Source organism: Patiria miniata, unplaced genomic scaffold, assembly GCF_015706575.1.
Source record: "Patiria miniata isolate m_02_andy unplaced genomic scaffold, ASM1570657v1 HiC_scaffold_1, whole genome shotgun sequence".
NCBI lineage: Eukaryota > Metazoa > Echinodermata > Asteroidea > Valvatida > Asterinidae > Patiria > Patiria miniata.
In genome coordinates, this window is record NW_024037047.1 from 26,929,842 (window position 1) to 26,946,129 (window position 16,288).

The 16,288-nt window shown below is 42.7% G+C and overlaps 1 protein-coding gene across 3 annotated transcripts; it reads left to right on the forward strand.

Moving 5' to 3' along the window:
• The first annotated feature begins 905 nt into the window (after positions 1–905).
• Positions 906–13,998, forward strand: LOC119727184 (pollen-specific leucine-rich repeat extensin-like protein 1). 3 transcript variants are annotated; one of them, XM_038199049.1, is made up of 8 exons: positions 906–1,028; positions 2,250–2,469; positions 3,164–3,317; positions 3,595–3,690; positions 7,002–7,634; positions 8,271–8,417; positions 11,793–11,830; positions 12,110–13,998. In XM_038199049.1, the coding sequence occupies exons 2-8, from the start codon at positions 2,269–2,271 to the stop codon at positions 12,230–12,232; spliced, it is 1,392 nt and encodes a 463-aa protein (XP_038054977.1). In that variant the 5' UTR covers positions 906–1,028; positions 2,250–2,268; the 3' UTR covers positions 12,233–13,998. The 3 variants fall into 3 exon arrangements, with proteins under 3 accessions (XP_038054977.1, XP_038054989.1, XP_038054983.1); XM_038199055.1 differs by having other exon boundaries at positions 917–1,003; XM_038199061.1 differs by lacking the exon at positions 8,271–8,417.
• Positions 13,999–16,288: the final 2,290 nt, after the last annotated feature.

The following is a 16,288-nucleotide window of genomic DNA, read 5'->3' on the forward strand; positions in this document are numbered from 1 at the left end:
GTTGCGGTTTGAGATTGGAATCATAAATTTGCCCTTGAGCATTGAACTGAGGTCTTGCCATGATGACTGATAGGCAAATTATTCCAATCCCTACTGCAACCCTTTTCACAATATGAAGGATTTTACGCAGCTTACTTAAAGGGAATGAACATCATTTGATTTTGCTGTAATTTTCAGAAATGAACTATTTGAGAGGTTAGTATAATAGATCAAATATTGTTACACTGCCAAGTTTGAAGTTTTGTGTTCGAAAATGCTGGAAAAACCAAGAAAAACAAAAATGTTCAAGTAGTCTGGTTCCCTAACTCCACAAAAGATGAAATGAGTCAATTTATAGATGCCGGAAAATTGTAAGGTAAGGAAACCAGTCTAGCTGGCCTGCACCCGTTCATGAACATGTAACCAATAGCAAACAAAATTTGGACTGAAAAAAAAATGGTAAATTTGGAGCAGTAGTTGAAAAATAGTTAGGTTTTTCCAACGGTGGTCGGCCGACCACCGTTGGAAATTTATACAAAATACCACTTTTCTTGAAATGACTTCACACCAGGTGCCATAATTTTACAGGATGCTTTAGACTTTCATTTACCAACATCCTAGTAAGCTATTTCGTAAAAATTTGGTAGTTTTGTTTTCCAATGTTTGCAAATGTTGTATATTCCCTTTAACACAGTACTGAAGTTGGTTACAGTGTCCAAACATATTGTTGTGATCAATTGATAAATGTGTAGTGATGCGTGACTGAAACTAAATGAAACCAAATTTAAACAAAAAATGACATAAGTGGTCGACAATTGAAGCTTTTTGCCAAATAGCTGTTACAAACGCAGGCGAGGAACAAAATAATTGTTTACCCTTTCCGTTTGCGAACGAACGGTGGCGCTCCTCAATAATATGGATTGAGGTCAAAGTTCAGCTGAAAGCGAGGCCATTCCGTGAGGCACTTGTTTGTTTGGCAACAAACACTCGGGCCATTTTAGCCCAGATTTCCACCGTTCTCGGGGTAATTTCCCTCCTTTTAGAAGTTGGTACGTATCTTAGATAATATGGGAAGCATGAAGGCGATTTTTATCACAAGAATTTAGCGAAAAGGTGTATTTTTAAGGCACCAAAGTGGGCCACCTCAGCCGGGCATTGTTAAAATTAGGCCTACGCTAGTGCACTGGTCACTGGCTCCATGCATTATGATATGCATGCACGCACGCACGCGTACGTACGTACGTGCTGGCTTTTGAGTAATTAAATGCAAAGTTCAAAGGTCATCAAACGATAGTGCGCTGGGTTTTTTTTGGGGGGGGGTGTAAAAATATGTTTGGTTATTATGGAGCTTTCTAAACAATATTACCTAAATTAAAACAATTCGGGGAAAAGTTTGATTTTATTTAATTTTGGAAAAAAAAAGTTGCAACCTGATGCCACTTTTCACGCGGTTGTGTACAAAGACAAGTCTATGACTTGAGAGTCAAGACATTTTCAAGTGTTTCCAAACAAAATTGGAAATGTTTCTCAGTCCCAGATTCATGTCTTATCACTCAGTTGAGTTTTGCAATGACTGACCTTAAGTTCATTGAGATGATATAGGCCTATGATTATGAAGAAAAAAGTGGCGCCAGGTTGCAACATTTTTTCCTTGTGGGTTACGTGCTAGCTCAACTCTCAAGACAAAAGTGCCTGAAAAATATTCATTTTAATGTTGGGCCTCCCCCCCCCCCCTCCGCCCACAAAAAAGAAAGAAAGAAAGAAAGAAACAATAAGGCCTATCTGCCTAACATGTGTTGAACTGTTCGGAAAAAATTACATACTGGGCCAAAACTCATATTCCTTAATATGACCTGAAAAGTACCAAAAATTGTAAATCTGATGAAGAAACACTGTTAAAGGAGTGCAAAAATTCTTTGATAATACTTTAAAATGTTCTGTCATGGCCCTAGACTTTGTGCAGGAGCTCTGAGCGGTGGCCCAGTGTGGAATTTTTCCAAAGGAATGATTTTGTTATTGTTTCTTCATGAACATTTCTATTCCTTGGGGAAATAATAGCCACTTGTCGCTCTTCTGTTGACATTTTTCAACAGCAATATTCTGTACATTTTGTACCCAAAAATCAAGAGCCAAGGACGATGTTCGTTATAGCCGAATGTTCGGTATAGCGGTGTGCAGTATAGCGACGTTCCACTGTATATTCACAAAAGTTGAAAAACGGATGGAAAAAAAATAAAAATATTTTTTGGTTTTTATTGTTTGAATCACAGAGAGGAGAGATCAGCAAGCATGCCACGCACAACTCGCTCGTTACCGCAGTCCCCGTCCACGGAGCCGCGGAGGCGTAGCACTCGGATCGCTGCCCTGCCTCAGACCTCCCCGGAACCCAAACCCAAGCCAGCACCCAAGAAGACCCCAACCTCGGCCGAGAAACCTGAGCGTAGAGGGCGCCCTGCAGGCTCTGCGAAAAAGACTCCATCTCCGAAAAAGGTAAAAATTAACATGCACAATAACACTAATTTTTCCAGCCGTGTAAGTTTGCGATTTTTTTTGTGCAAGCTCTTCAGACAACTGAGAGTATACAGTGTTCGTTAAAAAATACATCAATGAAGAAGAAAAAACCTAATTGAATTAACATCTCATTCAACCCATTGTTGAATTTACAAGTTCCATCAAGTAAATAGCTTGGTTGCGATACCTGCTGCTCAATCAAATTCAAACCAGCTGGCTGACCCCGGCAAGCTTGGCGGTCGAGTGGTGACTGGTAAGACGTCTGCACTAGTAAGCAGGAATGCATGGGTTCAGGTCCCATCAGAGCAAGCTTGTAAAATTTGCTCCAAGCCCTGAGACAACACAGAGTAATATTTACAAATATTTTGGTGAAGAGAAAAAAAAACCCAATATATTGAAGTCCATCGGGTCTTGGGTATGTAGGCACTCAGACCCAAGGGTTTCTTACCGTGCCTCACTTGTACACATCATGGAGCGCGCATTAGGTACTGTATGCTTACAACGTAATGGGTTCGAGTGCCTACATTCCCAAGACTGGATTTCATTCATCTTGTCGATTGCTCCTCTACTGCAGTGGAAGCTTGGCAGTACTTGCCACGGACTGGACATGGTAAGGGTTACGTAATGACTATTGCTTCTGCATTAAGATTTTGCTTTCATTTATGCGGATTAGTCAACTAGGGGTCGTAAGCGCAAGGCACAGCCGGAGCCAGCTGAAGACGAGGAGCCCGAGGCCAAGACATCCAAGGATGAGACTGAGGAGGAACCCGCTGAGACAGAACAGGAAGATGTCAAGGCCGATGGTGCTGGAGATGGGGAAAAAGAAGGTAGGTTGGAGGAGGTCAAGTCGTGAGGTCAGGTCAGGTCATGAGGTCAGTTCAGGTCAGGTTAGGCTAAGTCTGGTTGAGTCATTCCAACTCATTTTGTTACCATTTTGCAGCTCTTCCAAAAACAAACATACATTGTAGTTCCTATGCTTCTGTGTACCCTTTGCATGTAGGTAGGCCTACTCTTTCACATTTTGCCGTTCATTAGGTAGAGAAAAACAATTGTTTCGAAAACCAGAAAGTCCTTGTCATGCCTTCTGTTTTGTTGAATCTTCAGGCGGGGATGCAACAGATGCTCAAGAAGGCACAGATGAGGAGAACAGGAAACCTGAGGTCGCCGAGTCTCAAGACGAGAAGATGGAGACAAATCAAGGTTTGTGTATAGCACCAGCGCCCTCTCTCAATCAATGACAATCAAAGCTTTTCTTTGTACACACTGTGTATGCAAAGCCACAGGTTATCTCTAATCACTTGGAACTCCCATTGGACAGAGTTTCTTTACTGGTGACTGGGGGAGATCGTCCACGTGCACACAAATGCGTACGGAATATGCGGGCATTGATCACGGCAAGTGCGCATCCCACAGTGCTTTTGGACATCTCCGTTTCCTTTACAAGATTTTAGGAAGGAAATAAGCAGTTTCCAGTGCCTTTAGATAGAACGATGGGTATGAGCAAATGAAACAAGTGCGAGTGCACAATAAGCTCTGGTCGTGTTGCAAGAACCACTGACATCTCCTGTTGAAAAGAACCCCCAGGAGCATGAAAAATGGACATCATGAAACCCCTTAGGAAGATAGAAAATAGTTATCAGGAACCGTAATGGCAATTGATACTCCGTAAGTGTGAGCGCACAATAAGCTCTGGCCGTGTTGCAAGAAGTCTTGCATGACCTTCTTCATGAAATCGATCCAAACGATCCCTGTCAGAACTTAAAAATGCAACGCTGAAAAATTCGATGCTGAAAATGCGACGCAGATGGCACATACGGAACAACACATACTTTTGGTCAATTTTCGGGGACAGACAGACCGACCGACCGACCGACTATTACGTGACATGTTGAAGCTCCTGCCAGAGCTTAATAAGCATGCGCTTGTATTCGCCTAATATTTGTTGCCTGTTGTTGTATCCTATGCTAGGCACATCAGGGCTTCAATCAGAGTTGCAATCAAGTCCAACACAAGTCAATGACAAGCATAGAGCTATATTAAATTACTAGAGCGCTAACTCCTCATTCTTGCGCACAGAGACGCTTTGAAGCCATCCTGGGCGCAGACATTTTGAATTCATGTGCATGTTTGTAGAACATAATGAAATTAGATGGATTGAACTTTGAAAGTGTACTCTAAATGCAACGCGCAAACAACTTAAGCATGTCATGACGGTTTTTATGACGGTTTAAAAAACAAGTCACGGTTAATCAACTGCAACAAACAGCGCTCGCGTTGCGCTGTTTATTATTTATATCAGGCTTCCATCGGTAAAAATAAATCAGCATATTTTATGCTTTTGTAAAACGTACCTGGATGACAGCAATATTGTCAGTAAAAGTACCCAAATTCATTACAATATTACTTTTGATATTGTCCAGCGCGCCCTCATCCAGGCATTTTTGCTGGTTCCTGCACGATCAAGAGCGTAGGAACTCACAGTTGTCAACAAGTCACCAGCGAACACGGACGCAGCGCGCAGCAGGCCTGGTATACGCGTACTAATGTCAATAATCACAATGGCGTCTTCAAATATTTTGACGAAATAGGAGAAATGAAGACATTGTCTTGAATTTCTTGCGAATCAAGTCAGCCTGATATAAATAAAAATAATAATATTGGATGGCTTTTTTTTCGGGGGATACAAGAATGTATTGCACTGGCTATGACAATATTTTCGACTCGTGCCATATTGTCATAGCGAGTGCAATACATTCAAAGCCAGAGCACAGTTGTCATGAATATGCATACATGTAAATTATCGTAGATATGCAAAAAAAATGTAAATTATCATGAATATGCATACTGCAAATTTGCATTGTTGCCATTGTTGCCACTTCCTTGAGCAGCAAGCAGAAAGCTCGCATGCTAGCAGTTGTGTTGAGTGTATGCATGCAACATGCTGTCGTTGGAAACCTTAACCATTAGCACTTGTACTACATTGTATCACATTGTGTTTATTCATTGAAGAATCAATCAAACCATAAAGTGCTTGGGCGGTTTAGGATGCAACAGTCGTCAGGGTGGTTACAGAGACTAAAGAGTTAATGTCAAACTGCGGGTCTTTATAATTTTGCTCTCCACGTGCAGTTTTCAATTTTCACCCCGAAAAATAGATCTTTTGTTTTTAAATTACTAAAGCAAACCACAATCAAAGCATTTCTTCAAGTGGTCAAGAGGTCAAAAATGTCCACAACAGAATAAAGTAGATTTTTTTTCTGTCGTGTTGAAGAGCACGGATAAAACTTTGCTCGTACCCCCCTTCACTGCAAACAGGACGCTGGGAAGGGCTGATGAATTTAAGCTCTGATTGGATAGATTTTGCATGGCCTGTGGCCTGCAAGTCATCACGGCCAACGACCCTGCATTGTTTTAAACGGCCGTTAAGACCGAATCACTGCTCTTTTATTCCCATTCATAAATGCTTATTTTTGTTGAAAAGCGTAGTAATGTAGGAAAATCTGTAAAATGTATCTGTTTTGTAAATTCTCAATTCCCGGCACTTGCTCAGGCTCCGTTTCGAATTCACGAAGGGTCAAATTGCATTCAGTATGCGATGCTCAAATTTGTCCACATGGTCTGCAATGAAAAAGAAATCACATCAGGTATGGAGTGTACATGTATGCATTTCTAGGAGACATTTTTCAGATAGCATTTGCGCGCATTAGCTAACTGCGGTCTTAAGCAGCTGCAGCTGGATGTTTTTATATAGGTCATGATAAGTTGCCCAGAATGCCATACCCACTTCCTTCACAAGATTCTGTGAAGCTCATCAGTCCTTCCCAGCACCCTGTTTGCAGGGCGGGGTTTACGAGCGAAGGATGTAACAATGTTATACCAAAAAGGGCAGCATAGAGGGGTTCACAATGGACCGATCCAGTAAGCACCGCCCCATGGTGTTCAGACCAATCACAGCCGTGATTTAGGTCCGACGTGCGTGCACTAAAGTCCGACATGCGTGCACGCGCATATGATGCGCGCGGAAAGAAAATGCAGCGTGGCATTGGAGAGGAGCACGTGTTAATTTGCCCACGTGCGCACTGGGCGGAGCTTACTGGATCGGTCCATTAGGGAACGTCTCGAAAGTGGGAATGCATGTTCCACTTGGAAACATGCCTAGTTCTCACTTGGAACAGCCCGGAAATGCCGGGTGATCCCTCGGTGGAACGTTGGTCTATGTGTGTGCATGCATACTTGGGGACAGCCTATTCCAGTTGGGAACACGCTGGAAACACAGTACGTTCCCGATTTGAACGGGGACGTTCCTACTTTTGAGAGGCTCCCTTATACATGTTGTAGTCCTATGCATCTGAACGTTAACCGAGCATTTTTCATTTTAACGTGAATACATCTTTCTGTTTTTCCCCCTTTATCTGTAATCCCTCTCTCTTCATTGACACATCCACACTGACAAACTGACACAAACTAACACCAACCACTTATTTTACAAAACTCAAAAAAACATGAAACAGCCAAGGCGCCTGCCCCAGAGGCAAAGTCAGAGGCTCCGCCCAAAGTGAAGCCCACAATCCCAATGATGCAGAACCCGGTGGTTAAGATCACCGCCTCACAAGTCCCGCAACACAGCACCGTGGCTCAGGAGGTGAAAAAGCCAGCGGCCACACCCGCGGCCCCGCCCACGGCCCCGCCAACGGCCCTGCCCCAGGTCATCAAGGCATCACCACCAGCCCCCACTGCAGCCAAGCCCACGGTAACCCAGTCCCCCGCTAAGCAGACAGTTGAATCGGCCCCCAAGCCAACGGCCGCTCTCGAGACCTCACAGGCCATTCCTGAGACCTCACAGGCCGCTGGACCACCCGCCCCATCCCGAACAGAGGTCCAGCCCACAGCTCAGGCCCCTGTGACGGTCTCGACTCCCATAGTGATTCCGGTTGCCGACACGAAATCCCAACAGCAGCAGCCGGATGTTGTGGTTGTCTCGGCCAATGTACAGAACGTAACCGCAGCTGTCGCCGAAAAAGCCGCCGCCCCAGAGACCACGCGAAAAGTTGAGGACGTAGCGGTCAATCTTTCACAGGATTCCTCCAAGCCGCAGCAAGAAACGGCGGCCCCACAAACTGACGGCGGACAGGGTGCAGTGTCTGGTGAGCCTTAAAACCTTGAGCAATTGGTCACAAGGCTATGCATGGCAGTTGCTTGTTGCAGTTTGTTTGTTTGAAATGCTGCTTTTCTTCAAGACGCAGATTCTTTTTTTTTTTTTATGCTTGGTGGCAGAGGGCACAAGGCACGCATCTTTTTTTCTGCTTTGTGTTTTAAGATGTTGCCCTGCATTGCATAGCAGTTCTGTTGTCAACAGCTTCAAGTTGCTAATTTGTCAAATAGTGGTAAAACGTATTAGTTTGTTTAATTTGTGAATATCATGGTGTATTACGGAGAATTACAGGACAACAATTTTCCCTGTGCCTGTAAATCCATGTAAATTGATACCATATTGCCAATGTTAATTCATTGCTTTTGCAAGTTCATATCATTATTTGACAAATCATCAATACTGCCTGTCGCACGTTTTGCTCCGCATACTTTCCATTTGTGATTTCTTTACTTTGGTTTCTTTTCCATCCCACTACCGTCCATTCTCTGCATTAATTACAACTCAGTGTCAGCACCTTCTAAGCATTAGCAGAAGGGTCACCAGTAAACCACTTCTCGACGCACATTTGCATGTCATCTCTGACGCACCCTAACCGAACCTTTGAACATTTTCACGTCATTATTAACAGGCGCGTCGCCCGGCCACCGCAAGTACCCACCACCGCTGCAATTCCTCACAAAGCCCGAAATTATGATCACGCCGGCCTCGGACGCCGAGCCGAGCCCGACTCCCGGTACCCCCGGAGGGGCGGAGTCAGATGAGTCAGATCAGAAGGGTGAGGACAGGAGAGGGTATTTGAGTTGTGTATGACGTCTTGTTATCTATCATGCTGTGGCTTCTATGCTTGCTTACCTTTTTTTTTGCTTTCGCTTGGAAAAACCCGTAGGTGCTGTAGGACTCCCTGATGAAACTGTAGATGGCGCTGCGTTATGCTCGCGCGAAAAGTCCTGTGTGAGGGACACAGCTTGTGTACACATGCAACCTTATAGTGGAATACGGCGACCAGAATTAGAAGCTTTTACTGCGGTGGTGTCCCGCTCACGCGCATGCTGCACTTTCGATGCGCCAGACTTCATCTTATTGGCTTCATTTTCCTAGTCCACAATGGCTTGTTCTGCTTTTCTAGCAAGTAAAGCGATAGGCTGTGGTCCCGTGCTTTGAGCTTGTACCCGGTACTACAGGCCAGTTCATACTTCACACATGCGATTGCGAAGCGAATCTGACATCATGACGCAGTCACATTCGCTTGGAAATTTGCTGGAATTGAAATGTGTTCAACTTTTGCAAATTCGCAGCACGAAACTTGACATGCCGTCACAACTTCGGGCTCACATTCACTTTAGTGCCAAGTAAGCACCGGCCTTAACTTTGCTTTGTTTGAAAGCCAGCACCGTGTTCTTTTTGCTCTGCGCCGTTTCCCTGCATGCCATGTTGTGTCTGCACTTGCACGTTCCTTCCGCATATTAAATTTGTCAAAATGATTGCACATCTCTCCTGCTCTCACCCTTTAAACGTAAAAGCACCTGGAGATTTTTTTTCTGATATCACTGGCACTTTGAATAAGATTGATCTTCGTACAGCAGAGAACAGACCGATGCAACTCCCAGGTTATTTTGGCTATAAACCCTGCCACACGCAGCACCATGCAACACTCGTCTAAGTGACAAGCCTGCCCAGTGTAGCAAGATCCATCAGGTTAAAGTCTTAAGGCCAAACTGCCTTAGAGACCATGATCACCGAATGCAGCAGGATACAACTGTGGCACTGTTCAATGGGATTAGCTCTTATTGTTTCAGAACTGGCCGTTTATGCACTGGTGTTGGTAGCTGAATGCATCAAAGTGCACCGGACTTTTCCACCGGATGCACTGTGTTGCGCCTGGCAGGGTTAGGGTTAAGCCACCCCCTATGGTGATTTAACCAATCACAGTCATGGTTAGTGACCGACTGCGTACAAAAAAGCCTGACATGTGTGTGTGCACGTATGATGTGCACTGGGCTGGAACATGCTGTTTGGCATTAGAGAGGTGCACGTGTTGGTTGCCCACGTACGCAGTGGGTGGATCAGTCTGAATCAGACTACATGGATCAGTCTTTTGAGGGGGGGCCCGCTCATAAGTCAGACGCCTCATAGGTCCGACGCCTCATAAGTCCCACAAAATCGCATCCCCTAACCAAATACATGTACATGCCCATAAGTCCGATGCCCCATAGGTCCGACGCCTCATAAGTCCGACACCTCATAGGTCCGATGCCTCATAGCTCCGACGCCTCGTAGGTCCGACAAATTTAAACGCCTTGTTATTCCGATGTCGGACTTATGAGGCGTTGGACCTATGAATCGGAATAAATAAAATGTTATGCCTCATAAGTCCGATGCCTCATAACTCCGAAATTTCGGACTTATGAGGCGTCGGACCTATGAGGCGTCAGACTTATGATACGGCCCCTTTTGAGGAAAAGGTGGTGGAACCTGCCATCTAGAAGGCCCCTGAAGGACTTTTTTTATGGGAGTGGGTGATGTGTGCTGATCCTGAAGATGGCCCTAGAAAGAGACAGAGTTGAAATGACTCACTGAATAAGCCAGTTCGGTATTTCAACTGCGCATGTTCACAACGATATGGGTCACGGGTCATTCGGGATAATTGATCGAAGGCGATGAACGCGCGGGCGCCAATGCTTGTGTGGCAATAACGAGCAGAATGGGCATACATGTAACATCGCGTAACATTACGTCAGCGATGTAATCCCGAATGACCTGGGGTCATTGAAATACCAAACTGGCTTATTATGTGACTCGGGTCGAGTCAAGTCATTCTAAGAGAGTGACTCGACTCAAGGTGAGTCATTCGGTCAACAAGGTCGAGTTGCGTTAAGTCACAAAGTGTGCCCCCAGTTGAGTTGTGTGGAGTCAATTGTTTTGCTTGAGTCCATTCGAGTCACTGATATTATTGAGTTTCACAAACGGAGACTAGGCTGAGTTTCAGCAATTCTGTTATTTCTATCAATCTGCCAATGTTGTCATGGCCTTGCCTGTTCCCTGCATTGCTGTAGCTGAGACCATCACAAGTCCTCACAAATCCTCACAACTCCTCGCAAGCCCTCGCATATCCCTACAAGTTCTCACAAGTCCTCACAAGTCCTGACAGGTCTTCACAAGTCCTCACAACTCCTCGCAAGCCCTTACATACCCCCACAAGTTCTCACAAGTCCTCACAAGTCCTCACAGGTCCTCACAGGTGCTCACAGGTCCTCACAGGTGCTCACAAGCCCTCACAAGCCCTCACATGTCTTCACAAATCCTCACAAGTCCTCACAGGTCTTCACAAGTGCTCACAAGCCCTCACTGGTCCAACACAAGTCCTCCCATATCCTCACAAGTCCTCACAAATCCACCCAGTCTTATTTCACACGTTTTTTCATATTAGTTGTGACTGAAGCATTCCTTTGCGATTGGTCATCCAAACTTACCGGCACTTGTGGCTGGACTTGTGGCTGGACTTACATGACCGAATTTGTGATGGACTCGACTACAATGCTAATGCACTGTCCGTATTGGCTGAAGTAACAGAGTTGTTAGTCGTTTGGAAGGGCTGAGAGAGTCGAGCTGAGTCGTTTGAATAGAGGCTAGTCTGTCCGTATTGGGTGAAATAACAGAGAAACTGTAGTGAGTATTTTGGAAGGTCTTTAGGGCTGATTTTGCTAAGAGAGTAGAGTTGAGTTATTTTGTCGCAGTGACTCTGGGTTTTAGTCATGATTTGAATAGAGTATAGTCTCTGCAAAATTACTACTCAATACGGACTAAAGTTGTCAGTTATGTCAGTTATGGACTTGAGTAAATGACAACTGTGAAATAGTGTTCCTCTGCCCACAGATTGGACAAAAAAATTGTAACTTATACAAGTCTTACAATTTAAGCAGCATTCACAAATCATTTTCACTGTGGGCTCCTCTAATTTTCATTCCTTACATCTGAGTGTGGTTGGACTTGGGTTAAAGTCAAGTTAAGTGGGGCACCTTTTTTTCTATTTTCGGAGCTAAATCTGCAGCACCTCCTACCCAAATCTGCAAATCCTAGATCTTGGAATCTCTCCCCCCCAAAAAAATTGTCGTCGTTAAAGCCATAATCTCTGATATCATTTTTATTTCAGTTGCAGATAAACCTGTTGAGGAACCTTCCAAAGAACAGGTGAGCCATGGACACAAGTGATATTCGACCGATTTTTAAAGAAGACTTTTACAAAAATGTGTCATTTCACTAACAATATAACCACGAGACTGCTCAGATTTTGTTGAATATTTGAATTAAATAAAATGCTATTCGGTTATTCCTTTGATGATCGAAAATTCCTTGTTCAGGATATTCAGCACAGCTCTAGCACAGAACACCCTTTGAGACACCCGCAATGCATACTGCCCATTGCTACCTCTTTTGCTATTTTTTGACACATTTGTTTTCATCACCCAGGATGTACCAAATAACGCTACCCCATCAGAAAACATTGACAACCTGAAGAAAGACGCCGTGCAGCACGACGGAATGAACAACGGAGAGAGCGTGGCCCCTGCTGCCGCCGCCGTGGCCGTATAAAGCCCCGCCCCCACCCGGGTTGGTCTATAATTGACTATGAATATGTAGTGAGTTTATGAATATTCAGTGATTTTTGTGTAAATTACTATTAAGATGCGAAGAAAGAGATCATTTAAACCACCACGGTAATTCAGTGTTTTAAGAAGGAATGAATTTTAATGGAAATGTGAATTTAGTGGTTTTTAAAAAAAGGAAAGATAAAATTGAGGTTTAGGGTCGGAAGGTGAGCACCATGCCATTCGGATTGTGATTGTCCGATATCTAAAAAATAAAACTTCTGGACGACAATCAAAAAGACACAATCTTGATTATGGTTTAAAATTGGTTTCCATTATACCTCAAAAGAAATGTATTGTGTTGCATGTCTGTGCCAAATTCAAATTGATTCTTGAGAATTCTTAGTGGCATGGTGTTCTGACGTGGCTTTTGAAGACCTCTGAAAATATTTTTATTCAATTATGTAAAGTAGGAGTTTAGCGTTTAGTGTTTGTGTTTTGTTTTTAATTTCCAATTGGGTTTGCAAATAATCTGTCGTGTCTGCTACATGTACAATGTACTCCATAGTTGTCATTTGTTTGTCTTATTTGTGTTTCTTTTCAAAGTGGAGTACCGTATGTAATACATATAGGAAAAAGTAGCATTAGAAGAGAAATAGGAATGCCCTGAATTGAGAATATTCAGATCATCAAATTACATTATGAAGTTTGTTCTTGTCACCTTTTGGGGGGAAATACATTTGGCAATATTTCTGGACAACCAGATTCTGGCAAAACTTGAAGCCTCACGATTTAGGTCACACAAAACTAAATGTTACATTTCTTTCAACAACAACTAAACAACAACTTCAACGACTTTAGTCCCTTGACTTTGTTGTATTGATAACTCGAAACGTACATACATGTAACACGTTTTTTGTTTGTTCAAGATAGTAATTTTTATGATGCCTTGAATGGGTAGGGATTTTACATACTTGTATATAAAGGGCAGCTTCAAGATGTTCCCTTTTTTATAGCAACAGTGTGGTAAACCAGAGCAACAGTATGATTGAAAAAACAAAACCAGGCATATACATGTGTTTAGCTAGCGCTCTGGCTGTAGATAATACGCATTTTTGGGAGCGTTTGGTCATGCTTTGAGATTTAGCTACTGGGTCCTTTTGTTAGTGTCATTACATTGTGTTTGTCATCGTATAAGGATAAACTAGGAGGCTACAAGACGATGGGTCTCGTACCCTGTTTAGCTGATGTGTTGTGCAACAGGAATATAGAAATTCACCAGTCTGCCAAGTGATGATCACCGGCAGGTCTGGTAACCTGTTAGATACCTTGGTTGTGATGTGCAAACTATAGGTTGACCAGACTCAACATTTACTGTGCTGTCACAAAGTCGAAAAATAACAATTAGGACTTAGGTAGCAGATAATTATAGGGGTTAAAAATCAAAAAAGCGCAAATTGCCCAAACAAAAATGTTTAAGTTTAGTTTCAGATGTGTTTTTACTTTAATAGGGATGTTCTTGCATGTAGAGGGCCTCCTTGCTCCTGCTGGCAGCTTATTAGTTGAGAATGGAAGATCAAATGATAACTTTCTTTAAGTTAGGACAATTATTAAATCTACTTTTTCCTAAAACAGTCATGATTTTTATTTCTAGCTGACTTTTTTTAGGGATCGAAAAAAGTGTTTTAAAGAGCTCAGATCCGAATTTTATTTTTATGATTTTTTTTTGGTCGGATGTTTTACGAATTTTTGACACGAATTTAAAAATTGGTCCTGCTAAATATCACATTTTTCGAATACTTGAGTGGTATAAAATGTCACCCTTATTTTCTCGAGTTGCTCGCTCCAGAACCCAATCGATCGATCCAGTAGGCACCACCCACTGAGCACGTGGGCAACACCACGTGGGCCTATCCAACGCCACATGCGCGTTCCAACCGCGCGCTTGGCTGACCCACGCGCACGCATGTCGGACGTAAATCACCACTGTGATTGGTCAGAACCTGATGGGGAGGAGCTTAGCGGATCGGTCCATTACAAACGGTGGTAATTCCAACACCCCTTATCCGATTGCATTGTAATTATACTATTGGACGTATTCATTAAAATCTTTCACAGCCAGCCAAAAGAACGTTTAAACAAACAAACAAACAAACACACACAACCGCTTTTTCGGGTTAAAACAAACACAGTGCAGACTGTTAACTATCCGGTTCGTTAGTGTGACGTCACTTCAGTTCAAACCAAGCCTACTGGCCATTAAGTAGCATTGGAACCATTCGAACCGGAAGTTAACGCAACTTACGTGTTTATCCAATGGGTGCTAGTAATCAGTGGTGCGCGCGCGTGTACGACTTTTAACTAACGAACCGGATTGGAAGCAACTCACTTCAACTCAAAGAATTTCCATTTTAAGCAAACTCAAAACTCGTACGAATACATTTTATATCATTGGCCAAATGAAGCGTATAAGATATCAAATTATAGACTATATTTTTTATCAACTCGTTTGCTCTAAATAAACAACCCATCTATTTTATAATGCGAAAGAAACTTGTTATTTTTCCCCTTTTTAACTTGATTAAAAGGTCCGCGTATGGTTTGTTTTTGTAACAGCTCTTTTGTGTAGTTGAAGTCAGGTAGGCAGCGGGTAGTTTTTCTTGTTAAACACTTTTCCGAAGCATTTTCATTCGATTAAAGTGATAGTTACAGGATACAGTGTTTTCCTTGATGATTTTTTTTTTATTCTGCGACTTGTCTCTAGAATAAGTGTTGTTTATCGTCTCGTACAAAGTACGCATCGTAATATAGGGCTTGTTCTGTGTTCTTTGAAATTGACAATCTAATCAACTTGATTTTAATCCAAAAGAGTCTAAGTTTTCTTATAATCAAGTGCAAAGTGATAGCTTTTCTGTTGTCGTAATTTCTGCTATAGAGAAATGCCATTAAGAAATGGATCGGTGTATGCATCGGTTGTGATTGCTTTGTATTAGTTTATGGTCAATAAAAAAAATTGACAAGATTGCAAGTGCATGTATGACTTAATTATGTTCGACATAAAAAATTCACAAAATCGATGTATAAAATCACACCTGATTAAAAACAAAAAAGTTTGGTTCGGGATGTGCGCTTTTTTGCTTTGAGCGATACTTAGAATATTCCCCACCAGTCGTTTTTTACTGCTTCCCTGACGTCATCACCGATTGGCCAATGGGGAGAGGTTTGGCATTTTGAGACAAATCAAATCACTCGTAACGCATCTTGTGATTGGACCTGCCACTGTGACTTCAAATAACCGGCAGCATAGACTTCTTTAATATACAATACTTTTTGATCCCTTTTTAACATCTGTACATTTGCTCTCCGTATGTTTGCCGAAACTACTAAGTGTACAACCGTTTTTCTTACTAATTGAAGAATTAATAAATGTGTTGGTAGTCTGGTTTCGAAAAAAAAGCTGTAAATTACGCTGTGGAATACGTACAGAGCAAACTTTAATTTCCAATCGGAAGAGTCTTAGTTATATTTGTTGGAAGTCCATACAACTGTTATAATTATGCTTAAGACTTTATTCATCAAAACAAGGACGGTGTCATATGAAATGTGGACTCCCATGAAATCTGGTCTGTTTTACCTTACGTGAGATGCAACTGTCACTTGGCATGCGCAGTACAACCAATGAGTCTGTATTTCATAGAGTCCAAATTTCACACTACACCGGTTTTAGGAATATGTTTCCCAAGCTTAGAGTGTGTAATTTCTTGTCTTTGAGCTGCTTTAGACCAACACAGTTTTAGTTGTATCAAAGAGACGATAATCCAATCTTTGTAGAAATCGTCTCTATACAAATTTGTCTGCGTAAAAGTAAGATCCCGAATAAACCATGCGTCCATGGACACGCAAAAGGAAAATTCATAATTTACGCGTCCTTGTGTTACATTGCAGTTGTGTGCCTTTGTTTCTTTCTTGTTTGCACTCGATGAAAGTGGATCATGTTGCTAGTACCCTCTACCGGCGTGAGTGTCGGAGCCTATGGTTGCAAACCAGTAAACAGACGGCC

Coding starts and splice junctions, on each gene's coding strand:
- LOC119727184 (XM_038199049.1), top strand. CDS start 2,269: ATGCCACGCACAACTCGCTCGTTACCGCAGTCCCCGTCCACGGAGCCG. Junction 7,635..8,270: donor CGGACAGGGTGCAGTGTCTG/GTGAGCCTTAAA, acceptor CATTATTAACAG/GCGCGTCGCCCGGCCACCGC. Junction 8,418..11,792: donor AGATGAGTCAGATCAGAAGG/GTGAGGACAGGA, acceptor TTTTTATTTCAG/TTGCAGATAAACCTGTTGAG.